At 49.2% G+C, this 27325-nt stretch overlaps 1 protein-coding gene across 3 annotated transcripts in view; it reads right to left on the bottom strand.

Moving 5' to 3' along the window:
- CPAMD8 (C3 and PZP like alpha-2-macroglobulin domain containing 8) overlaps window positions 1-27325 on the bottom strand; it is a 100882-nt gene that overhangs the window by 55619 nt on the left and 17938 nt on the right. For 2 of the 3 annotated variants that reach the window (XR_807592.4, XM_002688549.7), the window contains exons 9-19: window positions 25911-25995; window positions 24746-24854; window positions 21953-22180; window positions 19530-19700; window positions 16505-16633; window positions 11144-11327; window positions 9566-9738; window positions 8831-8980; window positions 8294-8455; window positions 6253-6395; window positions 2446-2508 (exon numbers count right to left, since the gene is read on the bottom strand). Coding sequence is in view for 2 of the 3 variants with exons in the window: in XM_002688549.7 (XP_002688595.2) it covers window positions 2446-2508; window positions 6253-6395; window positions 8294-8455; window positions 8831-8980; window positions 9566-9738; window positions 11144-11327; window positions 16505-16633; window positions 19530-19700; window positions 21953-22180; window positions 24746-24854; window positions 25911-25995 (1597 nt within the window). In the remaining variant the exon portion in view is untranslated. The remainder of the gene's footprint in view (window positions 1-2445; window positions 2509-6252; window positions 6396-8293; window positions 8456-8830; window positions 8981-9565; window positions 9739-11143; window positions 11328-16504; window positions 16634-19529; window positions 19701-21952; window positions 22181-24745; window positions 24855-25910; window positions 25996-27325) is intronic. The other variant, XM_015471929.3, reaches the window with a different exon arrangement.

Here is a 27325-nt window from a genome sequence, read left to right as displayed (position 1 = left end):
CCACTGTGGAAAACCATGTGGTGATTTCTCAAAATATTAAATACAGAATTACCATAAGATCCAGCAACTCCACTTCTGGGTATATACCCCAAAGAATCGAAAGCAGGGTCTCGAAGAAATATTTGCACACCAATATTCAAAGAAGGATTATTCATGATAACCAAAAGGTGGAAGCAACCGAAGTGTCAACCAAAGGCTGAATGGATACACAAAACGTGGTCCATCCAGCAACTCCCTTGCTGGTCCAGCGGTCAGGATTCTGAGCTTCCACTGTGGAGAGCGCAGGTTCCATACCCAGCTGGGGAACTAAGATCCCACAAAGTGCACAGCGAAACCATAAAAAAAATTTTTAACAGGGTCTATCCACACAGTGGAATGTTATTCAGCCTTAAGAGGAAAGGACATTTTGATACATGCCACAAGGTGGATGCACTTTGAGAACATCATGCTAAGTGAAACGAGCCAGACGCAAAAGGACAAAGGTATGATTCCACGTATATGAGGTCCCTAGAGCAGTAAGATTCACAGAGACAAAAAGAAGAGTGGATGCCAGGGCCTGGAAGGAGGCAGGGATGGGAATTAGTATTTAATGGGCACATGGTTTCAGTTTTGCAAGATGAGAAGCGTTTTGAGGATGGGTGGTGGTTAACGGTAGCACAGTGATATAAATGCCACTGAGCTGGACGCCTAAAAACAATTAAGATGGTACATTTTGTGTTAATGTTATTTTACAGATTTTAAAAATTAGGAAAAAAAAAACAAAGAACTAACCAGTCCTTGCCTGGGCCCAGCAAGAACCTCCTCCTTAGTCTCAGATCCACACTCTCCAACTCACCCTTGCTCAAGCCAACAGAGGGAGAGAGAACACCTCCAATGCCAAATGCCTCCCAGCAACGCGCTGGGGCTCTCCACACGTACCATCACAGCCCACTTGGCCTTCACACTCCCTGCCTCCTCCTCTTAGCTCCTTCTGCCTCTCCGATGCCCCAACTCTTGCCCACATGGGTCCCACCTCCTGGACTCCTTTACCCCTTTCTTGTTTATCCTGTGGGATTCAGCTTGGGCTCCACCTGCCCTGGAAGTCTCTCCAGCTTTCCTGAAGGGTCCCTCCCCTTCCTCCCAAGCCCCGGCCCCAGACCTCCATGAGAACACTGGCCCTACTGAAGCATGAAGGCTTTAAGGGCATAAAACATAAATTCTATGAGTGAGGAGACTCTATCTGCCTTGTTCAAGGTGCCATTCTTGGCACCAAAACACTACTCTGCCTAAAACATCACCCTGCACACAGAAAGTAGATACATTTCTACTTTCTGTACATCTCTGATGATGGACAGACAGCACATCTTAAATATGGACTCCCATTACAAAATGCAATAATCAGCAACCTGGGCTTCCCTGGTGGTCCAATGGGCAAGAATCTGCCTGCCAATTTCAGGGAACATAGGTTCGAGCCCTACTTCAGGAAGATCCCTAGTTTGGGAAGATCCCACATACCGTGGGGCAACTAAGCCCGTGTACCACAACTACAGAGCCCAAGCACCTGGACCCTGCATTGTGCAACAAGAGAAGCTGTTTGCAACGAGAAGCTTGCACTGCTACTAGAGAGTAACCCTCTCGCAGCAACAAAGACCCAGCCAAAAATAAATAATAATAATAAAAACTTAAAAAAAAATCAGCATCTGTTCTGACCAGCAGGGAAGATTGCCCATAATGGGGACACAAGCGGTGAGGGCAGCCTGAGAAACCCCCGAGTGTGTGCTTGGTTCTGTGCTGACCATGGCATCGCATGTTGAGAAGGGGAGCCCAGCTCAGCAGTAGGTCCACCCACTGGCCCACCCACTGGCCCTCGGTGTCTGAACTTTCATGCTTAACTGGTTTCCCTGGCGGGTCACCACTTACCTTCTGACACTAAGCATCCAAAGAAAACGCTTAGTGTCATTGGTGTTCTGACACTAAACCCTGAAAGAAAAAAGCCAATTGCAACTGGCAAGAATTTGGCACAGCGCTGCTGCTTCAAGGCAAACGAAAAGAGAAAACAGTGTAGAAAGGAAATGTGCTGAGAAAAGCAGCCTGTTTGGCGGGCAGGAGCCCAAGTCCCCTGAGGAGTGAGGAGGGGGTGGGTGGGTGGAACTGAGTTCGTGTTTCAGGGAACTGTAATCATTTTAATGAGCTCGTTATATAAACACAGTGGATAGAGTTACCCCAAGAGGGAGTTGTGAGAGGCATGAAGCCCTCGCATTTCATATTTCACGGGCAGATGTCCGAGGCTGCGCTGGGATTTGGGGCTGACTTCATAGCTTTGCGTTTTATGTGTTAGAAAAGGATGCCCAATGGCTTACTCAGATGTTGGTGTCCGATCTCCAGGCAAACCCACTGGGAACAATCTTTCATGAGTGCCTTTGAGTCAGCCCACAAAGGCAGCGAAGGAAAGAAATCTTACTGTACCTGATGTTGAGACAGTGCCAAACCCATGTTTCAGGGAAGAAGGTCCTTTTCCTCTTCTCTGCTCTACGAAAATTTTTTTAAAAAGAAAAGATTAAAGTTCCATAACTTTAATTCTGTTACTTGGTAAGTTAACATTCTACTTGATTCGGCTATAATATGTTCATTCTCTTACCCAACATGTTAATATGCTGCATGGTTTATTTAATTCTCTTACCTGGAAAGGTTAGCATTCTACTTTACAAGGACTTGACGTGTTAATTCTTTCACCTGGCACAATTTTAATCAACATTCTACTTGATTACAGCTAGAAAAGTGAGGCATCGAAGGCTTGGCAGAGACTTGTTAAAAGGAGAGTGGTGCCTCACAGCCTGAGCTCAGAAGGTAAGAAGGGCCACAGGGACCACCCCAAGTCCTCTCCTTTGTTAATTTCCCTCCCTGGGTTTGCCATGTTTTTCTGCATCACTACATGGAACTCTTCCCCCCACTTCCTCTGTGCTTTCCTTGTTTTAGTTCTTTTTATTACAGGATAATTGATTTACAGTGCTGTGTACATTTACATTCTGATGTACACCAAGTGATTCAATTATATGTGTGTGTGCGTGTGCGTGCGTGTGTATGTATTCTTTTTCACACGCTTTCATTCTTGGTTTATCCTCAGAAGCCTCAGAGCCCACAGTCCTCAGCGACTGTCCTATTCTTTAAGAAAATAATATTACCAAGCCCTACTTGACATTTGGCAAATCTTCTCAAGATTAAAAATGCTCATATCCCTTTCAACTTGCAGTTGCCTCTCTGATGGGTGAACACTGAAATTAACCACAGACACATGTGCAAAGACAGTGTGGTTAACTGCAGCACTGTGGGAATTAACTAACAGCCAGAACCTTCAACAGCGGGGCACTCGGTTTACCAAACGGTAGTACATTCACACAAGAGAACGTTACACGTCAGTGAAAAGCGGTGAGGTAAGCACGCATGTACTGATACGGAATGGTCTCTAAGGTTTATTGTTGACTTAAAAAAGAAGGTAGAGAACAGGACTATTCTCCCATTGTGTGTGTTTATTTTTAAGTCCTATGTATACACATTGGAGAAGGAAATGGCAACCCACTCCAGTACTCTTGCCTGGAGAATCCCAGGGATGGGGGAGCCTGGTGGGCTGCCGTCTATGGCGTCGCACAGAGTCGGACACGACTGAAGCGACTTAGCAGTAGCAGAAGCATACACATTGGAAAAGACCCTGATGTTAGGAAAGACTGAAGACAAAAGGAGAAGAGGGCAGCAGAGGATAAGATGGTTAGACAGCATCACTGACTCAGTGGACATGAACTCGAGCAAACTCCAGGAGACAGTGGAGGACAGGGCAGCCTGGTGTGCTGCAGTCCGTGGGGTTGCAGAGAGTCAGACACGACTTAGTGACTGAACAACAAATTTACACAGAAAATTTCTAGAAGGAGAGTTAAGGAATTAGTAACCGTTTTCGCCTCTTAGAAGGGAAAGGAGGATACACCCTTTCATACTCTTTGAAAAAGGAATACACCCTTTGTATATATGAAAGGATACACCCTTTCATACTCTTTGAAAAAAGTTTAACCACATGCATATGATTAAGAAAAATACCTTGTCTTCAGAATAAGGATGCATCGTGTGTGTTAGTCACGCAGTCGTGTCTGACTCTTTGCAACCCCATGGACTGTACCCGGCCAGGCTCCTCTGTCCATGGGATTCTCCAGGCAGGAATACTGGAGTGGGTTGCCATTCCCTTCTCCAGGAAGGACGCATTATCCAATTACAAAAAGGCACAGACACTTGCTTTTAAGGCCTTTATTGTGCCTTTCTGCACTGGAATTTACAATTGCCTTTGTGGTTTGGGGTTTAGAGACTGCTTACAGACCCACTCCAGGCCAAGTTCTCCGGAGGCATGCACACAGGAGGCTCCAGGTTCCCGGAGAGGGATGGCTGAGGGATGCCCAGGGGCCAATATTCCACCTCCCTCATTCAACCACATCTTGGAAATGCCTTCGTGTGCCTCCAGCATACCGCAGGGGGAACCTGATCTGTCCATGCCATGATGTGGAGTTTGAAAACTAGGACTCTCGTGGGGTTATCACACTCCTGCTAAATGTGTGACTCAGGCAGGAAGAAGCTGGAGGGTTCAGGTACCCAGGAACCACTGCAGAGGAGGCTAGGGGATTGGGAAGGCTCAATCCTTCCCAAGGATTTGGGATTGGGGCAGAAAGGGTTTGAAAGAAGAGGACTATCATGGATAGCCAACCCCCCTCCCCAGGGCAGATCCTCTGGGTCACTTGTGGCTCAGAGCAAGGACTGAGGAGTCTGGGTGCCACCCTCAAGGTCTCCAGAGACCCAGTTACTGAGGCACTGATGACCACCAGACCCTATCCCTGGCCCACTTGGTTCTATGCCTCTCATTGAATAAGCTGGCAAGAGAGGGTACATCCAAGGCCTGCCTCCCCTTTCCCAGCTTATGCACCCTTACATCCAGAGGGAGAGAGAGGGGGCAAGGTCTTCAGAACACCCTCTCCCTTCCCTAGTTGGCTGGCTGCCACCTGGAGTTGAGGAGCTACTGGGAGAGGCAGAGAGAACAAAGAAGGTGGGAAGGAAGACAGTGAGTGATGGAGGAACGTAAGAGGGGTACAAAGGGAGAGACATGAGAGAAGACGAAACATCACCTCCCAGGAAACAACACTTTCCATGAGACAAGGGACAAAGCCACAAATCCCGGGGGAGATGGGAACTCTTTTCTCTCGGTAAGTGATAAGTTAGCAAACAGACAAGGAAACGAACATGAGTGAGGATGTAGAGGATTTGGGTACCACCATCAAAAGTACACATAGAGACTCCTATACCCAATGACAGGAGCTTGGATATTCTTTTCAAGTAGATGTGAGCATTTACAAAAGCTGACCATATAGCCAGTCTCTAAAATAAAAACCAGGCAATGGATATCATAGAGACCATGTTTGCAGGCCACAGGGGATATCATGCAGACAGTGCTCACTGGCCACACGGCCCATCTGACCCACATTTATAAAACACATAAAGGTAGTCATTTAAAAAATTACCTGAAAATTGAAAACATATCTGGGCAAGTCACAGCTCAAATAGATAACTGTTCCACAAGTTACAACCTATTTGGAACCCAGCAATCATGGAAACACTTCCTAGCACAATTTAGACGCAGCCAAAGCAACACTCTGGAGGAAAATTCATAACCTTCAAAAGGTTTAAATGCTTGAGTTAAAATTAAAAAGGGCTTAAAATTAATTACTTTGGTGTCTAACTCCAAAAGATAGAGTCAGAGGGGAAAGGGAAGGAGAGAGGAAGTAAAGGAAGGAGGAAATGGTGGGAGGGAGAAAGGGCAGTAGAGAGAATTTTCTAAGCAGTCTCGGAATGAGAGGATCAAACTCCAGCTACCCACCCTGCCCCAGTTCTTCTGTTCCCAGGCAGACCTACTCCCCCACAACACCTTCTCTCTTCACCCCCAAACCCTCAACCTCAAGCACGTGGGTGGGGGCGAGAACTGGGGGGAGAAGAGTCAAAGTGCCTAGTGCTCCCACCTGCTGGGCCAGTAGGGATTCTGGCCCCCTGGGGACATTGGACAATGTCTGAAGACAGTTTGGGTTGTCACACCCAGAAGAAGGGGGGTGTTATTGGCATCTGGTGGCTGGAGATCAAGGATGCTGCTCAGGACTCTATGGTACACAGGATGGCCCCACCACAGAAAATGACCCAGCCTCAAATGTCAACGTGAGTTTAGACAACCCTGCTCAAGGTAATGGCAATTACCTGGGGGGCTGTCTGGAGGACACGGCTGCCATCAGGCTCCCTGTGTGGGGCTGGAAGGCGGGGACAGCCTCATCAGTGTACAAGCCGCCGTCCTGCCGGTGGTTTAGGCTCACCAGGTCCGTCATCACCACCAGGCCTGTTTCCTAGGCAACAGACAACGCCCAGACCCACAGTGGGGAAGTGGATATGTGGCTCCAGAAGCCACTGGCCCAACACCACTGTTGCATAGCCCTGGGGAAGTCAGTCCTCTCTCTAGGCTTGGCGACACAGACCAAGAGGGACATAAGACCAAGTGACCATCCAGGGCACAACAGAGTTGGGGTCAGAATGCTTGTGGGCTAGGCTCAAAACGGAAATCAAATCCTCATCTCTTAGGATTCCGTTTATATGAACTGTCTAAAACCATGGGCAGATCAGTGGTTACCAAGGGCTGGGGGAGGGTGGATAGGGTGTGACCGCTGATGGGGACGGGATCTCCTTTTGGGGTGATGAAACTGTTCTGGAGCTAGACAGAGGTGCTGGCGTGCACAACACCGTGAATGTACTAAATGCCGCAGGATTCTTCACTTTAAAATGGGTTAATTGTGGCTTCCCTGGCAGTCCAGTGGTTAAGACTCTGTGCTTCCAGTGCAGTGGGGCACAGGTTCAAACTCTGGTCAGGGAACTAAGATCCCATGTGATGCCCAGCACAGCCAAAAAATAAAGAATAAATTTTTTTAAATGGGTTAAATGTCTGCTATGTGAATTTCACCTCAATTAAAAAAAAATCAATTGGTACAGTGCTTAATCCAGATCCAGAGCCAATGACTGTGAGTTTCAATTATTACTGTTGTAATATACGGATATATTTAATGGGCTTCCGGGTAGCTCAGCAGTAAAGAATCCACCGGCAATGCAGGAGATGCCATTTGATCTCTGGGTTGGGAAGATCCTCTGGAGGAAGGCATGGCAACCCACTCCAGTATTCTTTCCTGGAGAATCCCATGGACAGAGGAGCCTGGTGACCTAGGGATGCAGAGAGTCAGACAGGACTGCAGCGACTGAGCACATGTGCACGCACGCATTTGATGTAGCAAAACGCTAACTGTGGCACCAAGATGGTGGATCTACAGGTGTTTACTAATTTATTCAACTTTTTATATCTTTGAGAAATTTCCATAATAAAAATGGGAGGAAAAGGATGTCTTTTTTTTCTTTTCTGGTTGTGCCATGCAGTTTCCAGGATCTTAGTTCCCCAACCAGGAATTAAACCTGGGCCCTAGCCAGTGAAAGTCTGGAGTCCTAACCACTGGACCACCATGGAATTCCCAAGGATGCCTTTTAAATGATTTAAAAACGGGGATGAAAAGTGCCCTCATGCATTCAAGTGGAGACCACCAGAATGCTCATGTGGGCTGAAATGACGCTTGGGGATACTGCACCCCCAGCAGCCCCCTGGTCCCTGGAGCCAGGACGGAAGGCGATGGATGAGAGCTATAAATGTCAGCAAGGGTAAGGCTGCCAACTGACAACACAGCACCCACACACATCGTGAAGGTGTGCACGCATGCTAAGGCTGCTTCTGTCGTGTCCGACTCTGCAACCCTGTGGACTGTAGCCTGCTGGGCTCCTCTGTCCGTGGATTTCCCAGGGAAGAAAACGACTTGGTTGCCATTTCCTCCTCCTGGAGATCTTCCCGATCCAGGAATCACACTCACACCTCTATGTGTCCTGCATTGGCAGGCGGGTTCTTTACCACTAGCGCCCCCTGGGAAGCCCTTGTGAAGGTTTTGCTTCCACCAAAGCACTTTCAAGGTCATCGCTCCAGAACGATGTTCTAGTTTGATCCAGAACAAAGCTGAGGTTATCAATGAACACTCATTCGGCTCTCATCTGTTCTGCAAATTGGGAAGGTCTGCATCCAAGCTTCCACTGGGGAGAATCAAAAAGATTCTGCAGCACTCAGAGTTTGGAAACTTCCACCCTGCACCCCGAGACCCTTTGTTTCAGAGGAAGAGGAGCTCAGAAGGGGACGATGGGGTTCAAGACCACCTCTCCTTACAGCAAAGGCAAATCCGGAATCCTTGGTGACGCCCCAGGGCCACAGGAAGACAGAGGAGCGCCGGTGTCGTCGGGCCGTGAGCCCAGTCCACCAGAAGGGTCCATCCTCCCTGGACACCCCAAAGATATCAGAAACATCATAATCTTCCAATTCCCGGAAAACCTACAGGCAAAGGGCAACAGGGACTGGTCAAATGAGGGTTTCTTTTCAACCCCAATGGGTCTATCACGCTCCCATCTCAATCTCCTCTCACATGGATCACTGGGAACCAATCTTAGAGGACACAAGAGTTGGGGAATTAACCCATTTTAAAGATGGGCAAACTGGGGCTGAAGAGGTGGGACCCGGACAATGTCACATTGGATTTGACTCCAAGATCTTTCAACTATACCCAAGCAACAACAGGGGTGGGGTTTGCTGAGAATGAACCCAGTGGAGAGAGAGAAGCTGGGTTTATATCGATTGTGTTCAGTTAATGAAAAGGAAGAGACCTCCTGCAGGTGCCTGCAGGTGCAGCGTCCAAGGGCCCCAGTTCACCTGGGCGGGAGTCAGGCGAAACCCGGACCTGAGCAGGTAAACGCTCTTGTCAACCGCAGCGACACACACACAGCTGCCCCTTGCAGCCTTGAGCCGCAGGTCGACGACTTCCCCGGGCTGGGTCTCATTTGCTGAATATGTCAGTGAAACCTGGACCCAAACACAGCAGAAGAATCAGGAGCTTGGCCAAACTCTCCAGACCCACCCACCCTTTCCACCCTCCAAGGAGAGTCAGAAGCCTGGCTTTGCTACCCAGGTGAGGACAAGGGCGGAGGGTTGGATGACAAGAAGTAGGCTGGTACAACTGGTACATTCCGTGCAGAAGATGGGAGTGGGGAGGGCTGGGGAGACAGGTGGCGGCAAAGGACATGTTGCAGCCAGTTCTGAAGGGTGCATGGTGAGGGCAAAGGAGGCTGAACCAGGTTTGGGGGACATAAGTGGTGTCCCTGAGGTCTGGAGCCCAGCAGGGACAGAGAAGACTGCCCACTTTTCCTGTGTGTATGAATGCAATCCCATCTGGGTGACTTCTGGAGGATCTCCCAGTCAAGATGCAACTTAGATTTCCTTTATTCCCAAAGGTAGGACAGTCCTTACAAGTGCTGCCTGTCACATCACCTGGAGTCTGACTGGTGACTGTCCACAGTCCACCCCAGCCTCAACACCCTGGAGCCTCCAGCCCCGATGGCGCTTACCTATCCTCCCCTCCCTCCCCCAGTTTGGTTCCCAGTGCCCTACCTGGTTTTCAAAGAAGGTCTCAACAGTAAACTGGAGGCTGTCAGCCACCCCTTCTCCATTCTCTCTGACGTAGAAGACTAGCAAGCGGCCAAGGGGGACCATGCTGGGGGTCACAGCCAGCTGGAGAGAGGTCATGCACACGCTGACCTCTGCTGCTGGGGCTGGAGGAGGCTCTAAGATAAGTGAGAAGAGACATGAAAATGCAGCGTCTCACAGTAGGACCAGCGATGCCCCAGTTGCCCAGCTTTACCATGAGGGTTACCATGGGGTGTAGCATGAGGAGGTGCCAGCCCAGGCCAGGCCCAGGGTAAGCACTCCATGGATACTCACGTTCCCTGTTATTTCACCCAGAAAGGATGATAAACCCAGCATGACGTGGGTGCACAGTGTCAAATGCACTGATCATGCCGGTGGTTCTCAACCAGGGCAATGCTGACTGCCAGAAGACATTTGGTAATTTTGGTTGTCACAGCATAGGGGTGTTACTGGCATCTCGTGGGTAGGAGCCAGGGATGCTATTCAACACCCTAAAATGCACAGAACAGCTCCACAGAGAATAACCTGGCCCCAAACACAGTAGTTCTGAGGGTAAGAGAGTGGCTTAGAATCAGAGAGACTGTCTACCTGTCTCCCTATCTATCATCTGTCTATCCATCCAACCATCTACTCACCCATCTGTGACTGTATCTATCCATCCATCTATCCATTTATCTATTGATGCTTCTATTTATCTATCCATGAAGCTGTTCATCCATCCATGACTGTCCATCCATCTATCAATTTATCTACTGACGATTCTATACATGAATCTATTTATCTACTTATCCATCCATGGGGTCACAAAGAGAGGGACACGACAGAGCAACTTTCAGCTTTACTTTCACTTTTTCATCGATCCATGACTCTATCATCTATCTATCAATTTATCTATTGATGGTTCTATGAATCTATCATCATCTATCTCAGTGATTCTTACCCAGGAGTCTCTTTCACCCCCAGAAACACTGGCAATATCAGGAGACATTTTAGGTTGTCATCCTGCATGTAGGTGGATTGCCACTGGTATCTAACGGGTGGAGACCAGGGATGTTGCTCAGCACCCTAGCATGCACAGCACGGCCCCCATCACAACGAATACGCTGCAAGTGTCCATGGTCCTTAGTTTGGGGATCCTGCTCTGGGCAGAGAGGCTGTGAAGAAGAGAGGGATGGGAAGACCCAGGGGAGAAAATGGGTCTTGTGGGGAGCATGTGGCATCAAGGAAAGCAGGGAGAAGGACTCCTTGATGGGGAATCAGTCTGGGCAAAAGCAGAAGGGGGTTGGCAGAAGGCAGCATGGCATAGTGCAGACCTGCTCAGGGGCCCAGGCTACGGCAGCCTCAAGAGGAGCTGGCTCCAGCAGCTGGTCACTGCCCACCCTCCTGGTCCTAGTCCAGTCTTGCCTGGCATATGTGCCCTTCACCCTGAAGCAGGCTCCCCTCCGGGATGCACTCTGCTTACCAAGCCTTGCTGGGATGCCCATCCCAGTCTCAACGGTTCAGAAGGAAGAACAGGAACCTCCAGCCTGTGGATGAGCTCACCTGTCTCAGAAAGGTGCATTAAGCGAATGGGTTTCTCCAGGGCTGCCCGCTTGCTTCTCTGCTGGGTGACGTGGGCAGGCTGCTGGCCTGAGAGCACGATGTTGCCCCTCGCAGCCACCTCGTAGTACAAGGTGAAATTGCAGGGACACGTGGACTTCACAGGGAAATAGGCATCCTCCCCAACCTGTGGGAGACACGCAAGCATGGGGAGCCCTGCCTGGCACTCACAGAACAGCACCAATGCCACAGCTCACCCCAGGAAGAAGGCCACTCTGGGGCCACAAGGAGGCCTGGCTGTGACTACATCATCATAGCGACCCCAGCTGATGCTCTGAAAATGGAGCTGTGATGTGGGTGAAATGTCATAAGGGCATGGAAGCTCTCAGTAAGTGCAGTGTAGTAAGTTAACTGAACCTAGCCTCCCAAGAGGTCTGGCCTTTGGCCACTGCTCCTGGGAGTGATCTCGAAGGCCTTGAAATGTTCTGCCTGATGAGTCTTTGTTTATCTAGGGTCTGGGACCACACCAGATACTAACAATATAATTTATGGTGGGGACCTTGGGCCACACTATATAAGTTTGACTTACAGAAGGATTAAGACTGGGGCCAGCCAGGCAGGTAGTCAGCCATGTCTATATGACTGACCCCCAACAAAAACCTTGGACACTGAGGCTCAGGTGAGCATCCCTGGTTGGCAGTACACCACACATGTAATCACACATCATTACTGACAAAGTAACACTATCCTTGACTCTGTGGGGAGAGGACAACTGGAAGTTTACATTCAGAACTCATCTGGCCCCTGCCTTATGATCCTCTTGCCTTGCCTGAGTTCAATCTGTATCATCCACTGTACTAAACTGTAACTGTGAGTATGACAGCTTTCAGAGATGCTGTGAATCCCTCTAGAGACTAAAGAAACTGAAGGTGGTTTGAGGACCCTCAAATTCAGCAGTTGGTGTCAGGTGGGGGGGGGGTGGTCTTGGGGACTAGTCCCTAACTTCACAGGTGCAAGTGCTGGAAGGGGGCTGAAACTTCTCACTGGATAGACACTGATGAGCAGGTTCTATCATAATCTCCAAGTTTCCAGAGTGGGGAAACTGAAGCTTGGTCCATTCTCAACATTAGTGAGTTGTAAGAAGAGGATTCAAATCCCAAAGGGCAGAAGCCAGAGCCCCATGCTTAACCTCCAAGTTGCCCTCATTCTTTGTGATACAACCAAAGTCTCCCAGGTCCTGTGACCTCCCCAAGGGCTTAGAGTATGACCATATCCCACACTGAGGCAACAAGTTGCATGAGAAGTCTTCCTCTGGGTCTTTGCCCCAGAGGTTCCCTCCTATGCTCTATGATTTACAATTCATGACTCTCCCCAAACATCTGGGCCACCCTGAATGCTCAGACGAGGAGTGGGGAGTGGTGAGTATCATTCTTGCTGTGGGTCCTTGAGTAAGTCATTTCACCTCTCTGGTCCTCAGTTTCCCCATCTGTAACATAAGGTTAAATCTCCTGGAGAGAAGGTCCTGAGGATCCAATGAGATGATAAATGTAATAATGAGTATATTATTCTCAACACTGAACCTGTTCACTGTGAGTGGTTAATAAATGTCATTCTACCTCCGACTGAAGACAAGAACTTACTTGTTTAAGGAGCTGGCCCAAAGGTGTTCCCACAGCCAAATTTGGGGAATTGGAACAGCAGAAAGAAAAGTGTACCTTTCAAGAATGTCAGGGTCATGAAAGACGAGGAAAGACTGAGAAACCATCAGACTGGAGGAGAGAAGTACAATGCATGATTCTGCATGGGATCCTGGACCAAAATAAAGGAATCCCTGGAAAAACTAGGGAAATCAAAATGAAGTCCAGAGTTTAGTTAACAGACATCTCCAGTGCTCATTTCTTAGTTTTCACAATTGTACCATGGTTTGTACATGAGATGATGACATTAGAAGGAAGTGTGAGTGGCCTTTTTTGCCAAAATGCAAAGGCCGATTCTAAAATTCATATGGAAACGCAAAGGATCCAGCATTAACCAAAACAATCTTAGAAAAAGAACAAAGCTGTAAAACTCACACTTGCCAATTTCAAAAATCATCTTCAAGACACTGTGGTCCTGGCAAAACGACAGACATACAGATCAATACGATAGAACTGAGAGTCCAGAAATAATCATCTATGGCAAACTGATTCTCAACAAGGGTGCCAAGATCATTCGATGAGGAAAGAATAGTCTTTCCCGCAGATGATTCTGGAACAACTAGATCTCCAAATGCAAAAGAATGAAGTTGAACCCTACCCTCACACCATATAAAAAAATTAACTCAAATGATTCAAAGACTTAAATGTAAGAGCTAAAACTATAAAACTCTTAGAAGAAAGCATAGGGGTAAACTCTCACGACCTTGGCTTTGGTAATGATGTCTTTGAGACAGGCACCAAAAGCAAAGCAACAAAAGAAAAATAACAAATAACTTGGATTTCACCAGAAGTTTAAAATCTTTGTTGCATCAAAGGACACTATCAGGAAAGTGAAAAGACAACACACAGAATTGGAGAAAATGCTTTCGTGTCATGTATCTGATGAGGGTGGAGTGTCCAAAATATATAAATGACTCTCACAAAAACAAAAAGCAAACAACACTTAAAAAATTTAAAACAGTAAGGGAAGCTAGAGGGAGGAGATAGAGGGACTCTCTGCACTGTATGGGCAACTGTTCTGTAACTCTAAAATTATTTCAAAATTTAAAAAGAAAAAAAAAGGAAGTATGATGGTAACCGATTATAACATAGTGGATACTTTTTTAGAAGTATATAAGATGACAGGCACTCTAAAAACAATCACACAACTAAAATACTGGTGGAGAAAGTTCTTCACAGAGGAGCACCACCTGGTAAGTGCAAAAGGGATGCAAGAATCGTAATAAATGCATAAATCAGAATCTTTATCCTGAAGCCCCAAAGTGATAACTGATTACAGCAGGAATCATCAGAGATGCTAAACGCGGGACTTCCTTGGCAGTCCAATGGTTAAGACTGTGCGCTTCCACTGCAGGAGGCGTGGATTTGATCCCTGGAAGGGGAACTAAGATCCTGCATGCCATAACACACACCCCACTCCAAAAAAAGATGAAAAAAGCATTGGGCGAAAGGTTGCTGAGGGTCAGAATACTGTGGCAGGGCCTCCGTGTCACCCAGATTATTTATTAGCCTCGCCTGCAGAAGAGCTGGTAGGAACTAGACTGGGACCGAGGATAAGATCAGCTTCAGCAAGGGTGGGGCTGCCCAAAACTCTGCCCCTGACAGAAGGTGATAAAAGTAGCATGTCCATAGTAACATTACCAAAACAGTGCTTCAGCCTGAATCTCATTCAGAATGTGGGATCATCTACAAGACCACAGGCTTGGATTCTTCACAAAAGTCACGGTGATGAAAAGGTCCCAGCTCAGGAGTGATTACAGACACAGAAGAGCAAATGCAACATATAAATGGATCCTGAATAAAATCCGTGCACACACACACACACACACACAGGTGAATACACACAAGCACACTCACACACGGGTGCACATGACTATGCAGACAAGCATGGGTGTGAATCCACACTATAGACACTCTATATCTTGAGGACACCTTTGAAAATCTGATGATTGCTGGTGAATTAAATAACATGATTAATACAACTTTCTTAGATAGGATGACTGAAAATCAGGTTGAAGAATGTCTTTATTTTTAAGACTGGAGAATTTAAGAGGGAAGTATCAAGATATCTGTAACTTACTTTCAAATGCTGCAGCCAAAAAAAAAGTGGAGAGAAATGGATGAATGGGTGAGTGAATGGATGGGTAGATGGATGGGTATGTAGAAGATGGATGGGTGGATGGATGGATGGGTGGGTGGGAAGGGGAGGATGAATGGATGGATGGGTGAGAAGATGAGAGGATGGGTGGATGGGTGGATGGATGGATAGATGGCTGAGTAGATGGTTGGATGGATAGGTGGGTGAATGGATGGGTGGGTAGATGGATGGAGCAAAATATCAATTCATAAATCTAGGTGGAAGGAACATGGTTATGATACTATTTTTTTCTATTTCTCTCTAAATTTATAAACATCTTCCTTATAATGACACCCAAACAAAAGTCTGCTCCGGTTTGAGATGTTGCAAAAAAACAAGGAAAGAGCACAAACTTTTTTCTTCTTCTCATGAACTAACCCTATGGCATCAGAGTCACCCTGAAAAACTGGGGTGACAGCCCCCATTTGCAGAGCAGCTCCTCGCTGCACATCCCTTGGTGCCGGAGGAAAGGAAGAGGACCCCGACACAGAGCCTGGACTGGACCAAGCACAGCCACTCTTGCCTCAAATTCACACTCAGGGCCCCTCAATGAGAGTCTGGGACAGGGAGAGTGGGCGCCTGCTGATCTGACTCAGGCAAGACAGAGGTGTCCCTCCCAGGGGGATGTCTGAGCTGCCCTGCCAAGTCCTTGCCTACTGGGAACACGGGTCCCGGCAGCTGGGACACAGGACTCCTTCCCGTCCACACGGGAAGGCAGCCAACGCCAGCCTCCCCACGCTGCACCGCTGATTGAACAGCATTAAAACCAGAACAGCGTGTTCAGCCACGTTGGGCACGATCTCAGTGGAGTTTCTCATTCTCATTACCCCCACAGAGGGCCACTCAGCCCTGGTGCACAGGCAGCCCCAACTCCTCAGTCCCTGCATCCCAGGGACCCCTTGAAGACTCAGGTTTCGGCAGAACTCCTAGGGTAGGGAGTGTCAGAGGTTTATGGGACTGGTAGGGACTGGGAGACCCATCATCAAGTGGCTTCCACAAGAGACAGTACTGGCGAGCCTGTCACCACCACGGCAGCTGGGCTCAGCCTCCTGTGCTCTCAATTAGGAGCGTTAACAGTGTGCTGTATAAAACACGCGTGCAGGCATGCGTGCATGCTAAGTCGTTTAAGTCGTGTCCAGGTCTTTGTGACCCCACGGACTGTAGCCCACCAGGCTCCTGAGTCCATGGGATTCTCCAGGCAAGAATACTGGAGTGGGTTGCCATTTTCTTCTCTGGGGGATCTTCCCGACCCAGAGATCTAAGCCAGGTCTCCGGCACTGCAGGCAGATTCTCTACTGTCTGAGCCACCAGGGAAACCCTGTCACTTATGTTATATATGGACCCTAAAAATGAAAACGAATGAACATGACAAGACAGAAACACACTCATACAAACAGAGAAAAAACTGGTGGTTACCAGTGCGCAGACAGAAGGGAGGAGCAGCGCGCGCAGGTCCCCTGGGGGCAGGTGCGTGCTGCTTGCTTCCTGGGCCCCCTCCTGCCTGGGCAAGGGCGCGCCTGAGAGCCTTACCTGCAGGGGATGGGACGGCGGCTGCAGCTGCAGGTAGCACTGGCTGGGGGAGTACCAGCTGCTGAGGGAGAGGTAGCTGGGCAGGTACTGGGCCCCCACGGGCTTTCCGCTGAGTGCCGTCACCTTGGTCTGAAGAAGACAGGGTATTCGGTCAAGGTTTGGAGGCTTGGTGTAGGAAGGAGGGTCCTGGGGATGCTTCCACCTGCCTTGTTCTGCAGCAAGACCCTCTCATGCTCCCATTTCCCTCTGGAGAAGCCCCTCCCCAGTTCTCAGAGAATGGGGTCCTGTGTGGAGAGCTCGTTCTCTCCCATCTCCACAGGAAGCAAGTGTCAAAGACTGGCCACAGGGTGTTGGGGGCTGGCTCAGTCAGGGGTGGGTGGCCCACTGAGAGGCAGTTCCATCACGTATTAAGGACCCCCACGTCCTGGGCTTGCCGGCAGCCACAGGGGCTTCTCGGAGGGTACAGCCTGCTTCGGAAGTGAGCACAGGGGAGATGGCGGTCAAGAGAGGGGGCAGCTGTGCTGGACTGCATCCCTGGGGCTCTGGATGCAGCTCCGCCTGGAGCCCTCAGACCCCTCTCTGAACACCCCAGGGACTGGCAGTTAAACTACTTTTGCTCCTTTGGGAGTTCAAACCTGCTGCCTTCACTTGCTGCTGGAAGAATGCAGTTAACACAAGGAAGATGCCAGAAGCAGGGTATGGGGCACGGGTTTGTCTAAGACTTCTGTGTGACACAGAATAAAGAAGCTGGCCTGCCTTAATCCCAGTTACTGGGAGATAGCCTCTAAGCCCCTGGGATTCTCCAAGAGATGGGAGTGTCTGTGTTACTCACGGCGGGTACTGATAATGCGTGCTAAGGAGCAATTCAAGATGGGGACAGCCAAGCCAGAAAGACGGATCATGGGATTAGAGGGTAGGGGCTCTGAACCACGTGATGTGGTATCAAGTTGACCTCAAGAGAGGGGAGATGGCTAGAGACTGAGTTCAGTCATGGGGTCAATGATAAATCAGTCAAACCTATGTAATGAAATCCCAATAAAAGCTGTGGACCCTGAAGGTGAGTGAGCATCCAGATGGGCAGTGCTTTCTGTAAGTGTTGTGGGGAGGGCGAGGTGTCCCAGATTCACAGGGACAGCACACAAAGCCATAAATTTGGGACCCTCCAGCTCTCGTCCTATACATGTGTGTCTCTCTCTTTGGTTGGTCCTAATTTGAATCATTTCGCTATATAAAAAATATATTTGCACATACAGAAAGTTGCTAAGAGAACAGACCTGGTGTGCCCAGTCCCTCAGCGTGTCTGACTCTTTGTGGCCCCATGGACTGTAGCCCGCCAGACTCCTCTGTCCATGGAATTCTCCAGGCAAGAAGACTGGAGTGGGTTGCCATTTCCTCCTGCAGGGGACCTTCCCCACCCAGGGACTGAATCTGCATCTCTTGTGTCTCCTGCATTGGCAGGTGGGTTCCTTACCACTAGCACGATCACAGATCTTACAGATTCTCATCACAAGAAAAAAAAAAAGTGTAACTGTACGGCAATTGAACACACTGTGGTGTCATTTCATAGTACCTACATATATTGCATCATTACACTGAACGCCTGCAATGACTATGTTACATGTCAATTATATGGAGAGACAGACACACACACATATATATGTCAACTAAAAGTAAAGTTTAAAATTCATCCTTCTTTTTAAGAAAACAATTAATTAAAGACCTTTTCTTAGGCAGTATTTGGTCACAGAAATAGACTGTCTTTCTATTAAAGTGACATTTTTGGGAAATGCTGATTTTTGGTTATATGTCTATGAGAGACAACATTATTCTGCTAATTCTAGTATTTGGAGTCACTTGGGTTTTGCTGCCACCTAATTCTTAAAAGACTAATGGAAATTAAGGGGTGTCTTTCAATCATTAAAAAATCTGTACTTGTTAGGTCCTGGGGTAGCTGGAACCCCAAATTTGTAGCCAGCTGGTTAAAACTGTTGGTGGCCTGGAGACCTCTGGCTGTTAAAAATCTTTAGGGACATGCTGCCCACAGGGGACACAGTGATCCCAAGTGTCCTCGGCTCCCACCTACACACTGATTCTCAGCTGCCCCTGTCTCCACCACCCCAGCGTCCGTGGGGCCACCGTGCCCACCGTCAGCCACAGAGACGAGGGCTGGGATGTCCTCTCTGTTACTCCTGCTCCTCCCGTCCCTGACAAGGGGACACCAGGTCCTGCCAATTCTGCCTCCACAGCCCCGTCATTGCCTCCCACCTGCACATCTGTGACCTCACCCAGACACCACCCCCAACTATGGACACTAGAGTGGGGTGTGCATGTGCGTGTTCAGTCACGTCCCATTCTGCAGCCCCAAGGACTGTAGCCAGCCACACGCCTCTGTCCACAGGATTTCCCAGGCAAGCATACTGGAGTGAGTTGCCATTTCCTCCTCCAGGGGATCTTCCTGACCCAGGGATTGAAGCCTTGTGTCTCCTGCATTGGCAGGCAGATTCAAACCACTGCGCCATTTGGGAAGGCCTCTGGAGTGGGGAGAGGTTATAAAAACCAGACCATTCAGTCCACCTGACTCTGACACTGCCTTCTGGGTGGACCCTAAGCAACATCCTTTGACGTAAGGGGAAGCCCCACCGGCTCCCTCCTCCGTATCTTCCTGCAATGGCTCGGCCAGCTGGGCACTGCAGAACCTAATTATACTATGACTGCAGTTCTCTGGGCCTCTGCATATGTTGTTCCACCTTCCGGGAAGCAGCCTGGCTGAACCTCCCCCTGGTCAGGAGTCCACCTGGGAAGATCCTTTGCGGGGAGCCAGACACCCTGACACTTTCTCAGCGTCCTGCCTCCCTCTGGGGTGTTTGGTTTATCTGACCTCCTGGCCAGCTCTCCCATCAGACTGAACTCACTCAGGGCAGGTGCCAGACCCAGGACGACTGACCCAGTGCCTGAGCGTGACCTGGAGGAGGGACCAAACCCATGTCTGCTGGCTGAATGACAAGGGTCTAGGTGACTCACGCACCTCCAGCCACACATGCTGGGCTGACATAGGGATGGAGGGGATTTCAAACTCCACCAGCCCACCCTGGGACACAGACTCCACGGTGTAGATGTTGTCCTTCGGCGTCAGTTCTGCCCTGATCTGGACGGTCACTCCCTCCGCAGGGCTACCATCCGGGTACGACAGCTCCACCTGGAATGGGTCACCAAGGAGTCACTGTGGTTAGGCTGGTGACACCCCCCAAACTGATCTACAGACTCGGCCCAATTCCCCAGCAGAATCCCAGCCAGCTCCCTTGAAGCAATCGACAATTTGATGCTAAGGGGCCCCAAACAGCTAAAGCAATCCTGTTAAATAATCAAGAACTCATACATCCAATTCCAAAACTTGCTACAAAGTGCAGTGGTGAAGACGCTGCACCTGATGGAACTCATGTGAGGACAGATATGAAAACTGATGGATCAGAACTGACGGTGCAGAAATAAGTCCAGCCATCTACAGCCAATTGATTATCGAAAAAGATCAAAACATGGCGAAGGGGAATCCCCTGGCAGGTTCAGTGGTTAGGGCTCCTCCCTCTCACTGCAGGGGGCACGTGTTCAATCCCTGGCCAGGGAAATAAAATCCCGCATGGCACATGGCATCGCAAAAGAAAAGGATTACAGTCAATTGACTTTTGACAAGGGTGCCAAGACCATTCGATGGGAAAACAACAATTCCTTCACCAAATGGTTCTGGGATAACTGGATCTCCAGATGCAAAAGAATGAAGCTGAACCCCAACCTCACACCATGTGCCAAAATTAACTCAAAATGAATCAGAGACCTAAATGTAATGGTTAGAACTACAAAATACTTAGAAGATAACACAGGGGAAAGCTTTTATGACCTTGGACTTGGCAAAGAAGTCACAAGGCACAAATCACCAGCCATTTACCTGGTGCCCCAGCCAGGAAGGAACAGCGCAAGCAGTGTGGTGGAAACAGTTCCATGTGACTCTTAGACCTCACTCATTCCAGCAGGTAGAAAAGGCAGTCAGAGAGAGGGGTTCAAAAGACATGGATGTTGTGAAGAAATATGGTCAGTGGTTCCTGAAAGATCCTGGAGCACCTCTCAACTGTGCAGGTATCTGGTGATGGGGTGACCAGTTCCATTCTTTTTTTTTTTTTTTAATGTGGACCATTTTTAGTCTTTATGGAATTTGTTACAGTATTGTTTTTGTTTTCTGTTTTGGTTTTGGCCACAAGGCATGTGCGATCTTAGCTCCCCAACCAAGGATTGAATCCGCACCGCCAACTTGAAGGCGAAGTTTTAACCACTGGACTGCCAGGGTATTCCCAGCTCCATTCTTTAATGCAGATATGAAATGAGTGCTAAGTCGCTTCAGTTGTGTCCGACTCTTTGCGACCCTATGGACTGTAGCCCACCAGGCTCCTCTGACCATGGGGATCCTCCAGCTGAGAATATTGGAGAGGGTTGCCAAGCCCTCCTTCGGGGGATCTTCCCGACCCAGGGATTGAATTCATGTCTCTTAGGTCTCCTGCACTGGCAGGTGGGTTCTTTACCACTAGTGCCACCTGGGAAGCCCCTAATGCAGAGAGTGGATGATTTCCTGGGTGTAGGTGAAACACTCCCCTTTCACTGAATGGACGGCCCCAAGTCCACTCATACATATTCCGTATGGTGCCTTAGCTGGGACCCTCAAACCCAGGGGCACATGAGCCATGCCTCTGCGCATGGAACAGAGAGCTGGGGGTGGGGGCTGAGATCTCATCATAGAGGAGGGAAGGGAGGTCCCAGAGCAGAGCAAGAGGAGCAGGAACAACATGAAGACAGGTCTCTAGGACCCTGTGGGTGACCCATGGGATGCAAAAGGGAAGAGGGGTGTGGGTGCCAGGCAGAGGCAAGCGTCACCCTGGGGTGACACAAGGCTCCACTGGTCTTGCCCTCCCTTCCCCCCAAATTCCACTTGAAACCAGATGCCCCAGTTCAGCATCTCGAATCTCTAGTCATCTCAAATTTTACTGTGTAGAAAAATGGTGTAGTAGGTGGAAGGGAGGCAGGGGCTTGTTCTAAATGCCACTCCCCACAAGGGAGCTGAATCAGACTGTCTCAGAGACGGGGATCTGCCTTTTATGAACTTAGTAGTTAAGTCCTCTAGACATAAAGTCAACCCAATTAAAGAAGGCGATACCATCATGGAACTGATTTAATAAGTGGATACATAGCATTGAGTTTGGTGCTCTAGGTTTGGAAATGTCTAACTATGCTCAGCAAAGCAGCCCCTTAATCCCAAGACAGCAAAAGTTCTTGGTTTTCAACCACATCACGGCTGCAGGGCCTTGCAGGGGTTACACAGTGGTCCTCGGGCAGGAGTTAGGGTGGGAGGCGGCACAGAGCCTGTGACCTTGGCAGGGCCTGCTGGGCACCATGCCTGGGGCTTACCTTCCCCACGTAGGACAGCCCCGGCTTAAACTGCTTCCTCGTGTCCTTGGAGTACCGGACGTCCACCAGCTGCCTCTGGACCGGAGTGGAGTCGTCGAAGGCCACCTGATGGCTCCCGTCCACAGCGGTCACCGTGGCCCAGATGCTGATGGTGCCCCGGAAGTGCTCGGGGACGTCGGCCGGAATCATGTCCTTCACACAGATGCTGAAGTCCTGGGAGCCATGGATCTGGAGGTAGGAGACACACAGGTCGTGCTCAGCCGGAGCTGAGTGGCTCTGAGAGATAACTCACAAACACACAGCTCAAGAAGGTGCCCCTCTGGCCACTTGGAGGACCAGGGGGACACTCGATGACCCATCCATTCTATGCTGTGCATCACTGCATGGAGGCTGAGTCCCCGGCTGGATATGCATTGTTTTCTAGGAGGAACGAGGTCAGCTCTTTGGGCAGAAGCTGAAACAACCCCTCGGGCCAGACTGCAAGGTTGGGACTTGAACCTGGTCAGCCACACGCTGGAGCACTGGTTCCCCTCCCATGCACAGGGTACAGACCTCACCCCCCCACCCAGTTAACTCCATCTCAGGACTGCTCCCAGGGGCAAATAATCCACGTCCATAAACAGCTGTGGAGTGAATTACTCAGTAAAGAGAACGTTAAGACAAGAGCTACCGGGGCAGCTTCTAGGGAGAATGGCTAGGATAACAAGAGCACGAGCACCAGGCACGGAGGAGGTGAGAAGCCAGAGTGTCCACTCCACAGAAGAGAAGCCACGGTGACACAGAGAGAGGACGCATCCCGGGGGCAAAGGGACGAGGAAGTTGGTTCGGGTGGAGGTAGAGAGGAGGTGGGGATGACAGGACTCAGCCCCAGAACCTCCAGGACTGCTTGTATATGTTGCATAGTGGCACGCGCACAGTGGGATTTTAAGTTGAAGAAGAAAAATAAAAACCAGATTATGAAATTTTACATGCAAGGGGGTGTGAAATCATGTAGCCACTTTAGAAAAAAAAAATCTGGGAATTCCTCAAACAACTAAACATAGTCACCACTCAGAGACTGAACATCCAGATGGAGACTAATTGGAAAAGACCCTGATCCTGCGAAAGATTGAGGGCAGGAGGAGAAGGGAGCAACAGAGGATGAGATGGTTGGAGAGCATCACCAACTCAATGGACATGAGTTTGAGCAAACTCTGGCAGACAGTGAAGGACAGAGAAAACCTGGAGTGCTACAGTTTATGGGGTTGCAAAGAGTTGGACATGACTTAGCGACTGAACAAGTATAGAAAAAAATAACTCTGACTCAAGATCTGCAGGCACCAGTGTAGGAAGCCAACCCATTACAGTCAGCTCTCCATACCCACAAGTTTCACACCCATGGATTCAACCAACTTCGAAGAGTTTCTGTGCGAGGCTGGTTGAATACTAGGATGCAGAACCCACAGACGTGGAAGAGCCAGCTGTATCTACAAGTCAGGCTTGTAAGAAGTCAGACCTCTATCTCTATAGCAACCCAACAACAACCCCTATAACAATCAGCCCCAAATGGCCAGGACCTAATAATTGACTATTTCCCTGATATTGCCCCCACTTCCATCTTAGAAACAATTGCTGTTGTTCAGTCACTGAGTCGTGTCTGACTCTTTGCAACCCCATGGACTGCAGCACACCAGGCTTCCCTGTCCTTCACCATCTCCCAGAGTTTGCTCAAACTCATGTCCATTGAATCCGTGAGTCATCCAACCATCTCGTCCTCTGTCGTCTCCTTCTCTTCCTGCCTTCAATCTTTCCCAGCACCATGATCTTTTCTAATGAGTCGGCTCTTCACATCAAGTGGCCAAAGTATTGGAGCTTCAGCTTCAGCATCAGCTTTTCCAGTGAATATTCAGGGTTGATTTCCTTTAGGATTGCCTGGTTCGATCTCTCTGCAGTCCAAGCAACAATTGGAAAAAGTCAAATATGCACCCCTCATCAATTACATTGGATGCCTGCTTCTATTACCCCATGACTTCCACATGCCAATAGCCTCCCATCATGGCACACCAGAAGCCTTTTCCATTTTTCACTATAAATCTTTTCCACTTCTCCACCTGCCTTTTGAGTCTCTGCCAAACACAAGTGATGGTGGCTGACTCCCTTGCTGCAAGCTATGAATAAAGATCCTTTGTTTGTCCTTATTCAGGTGATCATATTTGATTCAAACCATAGAACTCAGGAATTCCAAATCCAAGAGATACATCACACAAAAATATACATGAATGTTCCTAGCATTATCCATCAAAAGTCAAGAAGAAGCAATAACTTGTGGGACTGCCCTGGTGGTCCAGTGGTTAAGCCTCTGTGCGTCCACTCCAGGGGCATGAATAGTATCTTCTATATGGATATCTGAATTGCATGTTACATGAATTATGTCTCAATAAAACGTTCCATACCTGAATTGCATGTTACGTGAATTATGTCTCAATAAAACGTTCCATACCTGAATTGCATGTTATGTGAATTATGTCTCAATAAAACGTTTCCTTTACCTACAATAACATCCTAAGAAGAAAGATATCAAAATAGCAATACTGGCTATGTCTGTCTATCAGAGGACAAGCCAACTTTATTATTTCTTTTTTATATGTTCTAGCCTCTATGTTCAGCCTGTAAGAATTTTATCATCAGGAAAATTCCCACCATACAAACTGTTCTGGAAACTAAAATAAAATGGGTGATCACAGAGCCGAAGCCAAGAGCAGGCGCTGTGGGAAGGGACCTACTGGGTGACAGCTCGAGGTTCCTGCTCCTCACCTTGGTGGTCCTAAGGATGGGGCGCCCCACCTCCTGGCTGTAGTACCCCACACCATTCACAGTCATGTTGATGGTTAAAGTTCCCGAGACGGGTTTCCCAAAGGTATACCTGGAACGAAAGGACAAAGAGTAGTAAGTTTCACAAGCAGGGGCCCAGAGGATAGTGGGGAGGGGTCAGTCTCAGAAAGGCCCTGAGATCCTCTACACCAAGCCTCATGTTGGACAGAAAAAGAGACCAAGGGTCAGAGAGGAACTCTGGACCCAAAGAAGCGGGGTATGTGAGACAACTGTTGAGGTGAGGCACTGGAGTAAGGCAGAACGGAGTATCGAGCAACGGTAAGCAACAGGAAGGCCTGGCTAGGCTTAAGTGCCCAAGGAGTTCAACTTTGAACCAGGGATCTGATTTCTTTGAGCTTCGGTTTCCTCACGGAGAATGAGAATAAACCATCTTCTCAAGAATGTAGGTGAAATACTTAAATGTACGTATGTCATGCCTGATGCAGTGGAGACAACTGCTTACTGGGATACAGGAGCAAGACAGGAGCAAAATTGAAAAAGAAAAAACAATAAAAAACACCCAGAATTTTTACAGTATTTTCTGGACTATAAAATGGGCGTGTATCCAGCGCGCCCTTGGATTTTTTTCGGGGAAGAAGCGCAAGGGAGACGTCTCAGCCACAACCTCCGGCAGTTGGCAGAGCTGGGGCGGGAACACGGGCCTCGTAGAGCCCTCCCAGGGGACAGAAAGGAATAGCGCCTCTTGACATCCTCTGGTTGACCCTCACGTCGAGCTCTGTCAACAGCCTGGTCATTAGGGTCGCAAAGAGTCGGACACAACTGAGCGACTGAACAACAAGTGCTCAAGAATATCCCTCTGGGGTCAGCCCACGGGCCATGGACGCCGTCTGCGGGGGAATGCGGCATTGCTGAAGGGGTGTGCCCTGCGGAGGGGCGTGTCCTAGGGGCGGGGCGTGTCCTGGGGGCTGGGCTGCCCTGCGGAGGGGACTCTTCTAGGGGAGGTGCAAGTCCAAGGAGGAGAGGATGTGTCCGGGAGGAGGGGTGAGTCCTAGGGGAGAAGCATGCCTGGGAGGCCGGGCGGGGGTGTCCTGGGCGGGGCGGGCCCACGGTTGGAAAGGCTCGAATATAGTGGCCGCCTCTTTCTCACCTGGCTTGCACAGTGCCGGTTTCACATGTGTCCAGGTCCCGGATATAAGCGGGTGGGTCAATAAGGAGCTCAAACTTCGGCAGCACTGAAGGGAGAGAGCAGAGAGGAAGGAGGCAGGGTGCCTTCCACCACCGGGGTGGCTCCAGAAGGGTGCTGGAGGTGAGCGCAGCAAACTGAACTCCAGGGCCTCACTGCTGACATGCACAGGCAGCTCTCTGGGGATTCTGTGGGCCACACCTATTTTCCATCTTTGAGGGACCAACACGCTGTTTTTCTCAGGGGACCATATCTCATCACTTTTAGGCCATCTGCATGGAGTGTAGCCAATCGCAGCCCATCCCAGGGGTGCAGAAGTATCCAGGCTTCTGGAGCAGTTATGGGCATTCTAAGGGTGCTTGTGGCTGGGGACAGTCCCTTCCTTGCTGCCCTGGGCACACCCACCCATCTCATCACCTTGCACAGCCCACAGAGACATGGACACCAGGGAGCAGAACAGAGGAAACATGAAGACTCTGGTCCTTAGAGCTTGTTACATGAGCCTGTAAATCCCTTTTCTTTTCCTCACTGAGTCTGTACCAGGCTTCTGTTGCTTGGAACTTATAACCCTTTCCTCTATGGCTTTTCCTTTCAAGACCTTCTTCATGAAAGGAAGAGAAACCCTTGCCCCCATAAGGGAGAACTTTAGCACAGAAGCCACAGTATGGGACTCTGGCCCAGGTAGACTCCCCAGCTCTTGTTCCTTGAGCAGTTTCCTTAATGACTCTCCCAGCCTCAGTTACTCCATCTGTAAAATGGAGATACCTCATAGGTTCAGGATGAGGATGAAAGAAGAGAAGGAAATGACAGACTTAAAAAAAGAAGGCCATTCTGACACATGCTGCAACATGGACGAACCTTGAGGCATTATGCTCCATGAAATAAGTCATTCACAAAAGGACAAATATTATGATTCTACTTATACGAGGTCATATATTTTACCATGATTTATTTTGAAAGGTCATGACAGGGACTTCTCTGGTGGTCCAGTGGTTAAGACTGTGCTTCAAAGGCTGGAGGTGAGGTTTCAATCCCTGGTTGGTGAACAAAGATCCCACATGCCATGTGGCATGGCCAAAAAAAATCATAAGGAGGACATGAGAGGGGCTTTCCTGGTGGCTCAGTGGTAAAGAATCTGCCTGCCAATGCAGGAGACACAGGTTCGATCTCTGATGCGGGAGGATCCCACATGCCGCGGAGCGACTAAGCTCACGTGCTACAACTACTGAGCCTGTGCTCTAGCTCCTGGGAGCCACAACTGCTGAGCCCACGTACTGCAGCTCCTGAAGCCCATGTGCCCTAGAGCCCCTGTTCGGCAACAAGCGGAGCCACCACAAGGAGAAGCCCATGCACCGCAACTAGAGAGTAGCCCCTGCTCA

The sequence above is a fragment of the Bos taurus genome, chromosome 7, assembly GCF_002263795.3.
Source record: "Bos taurus isolate L1 Dominette 01449 registration number 42190680 breed Hereford chromosome 7, ARS-UCD2.0, whole genome shotgun sequence".
NCBI lineage: Eukaryota > Metazoa > Chordata > Mammalia > Artiodactyla > Bovidae > Bos > Bos taurus.
Note: the sequence above shows the minus strand (reverse complement) of the source record. Positions and strands in the feature narration are given on the sequence as shown.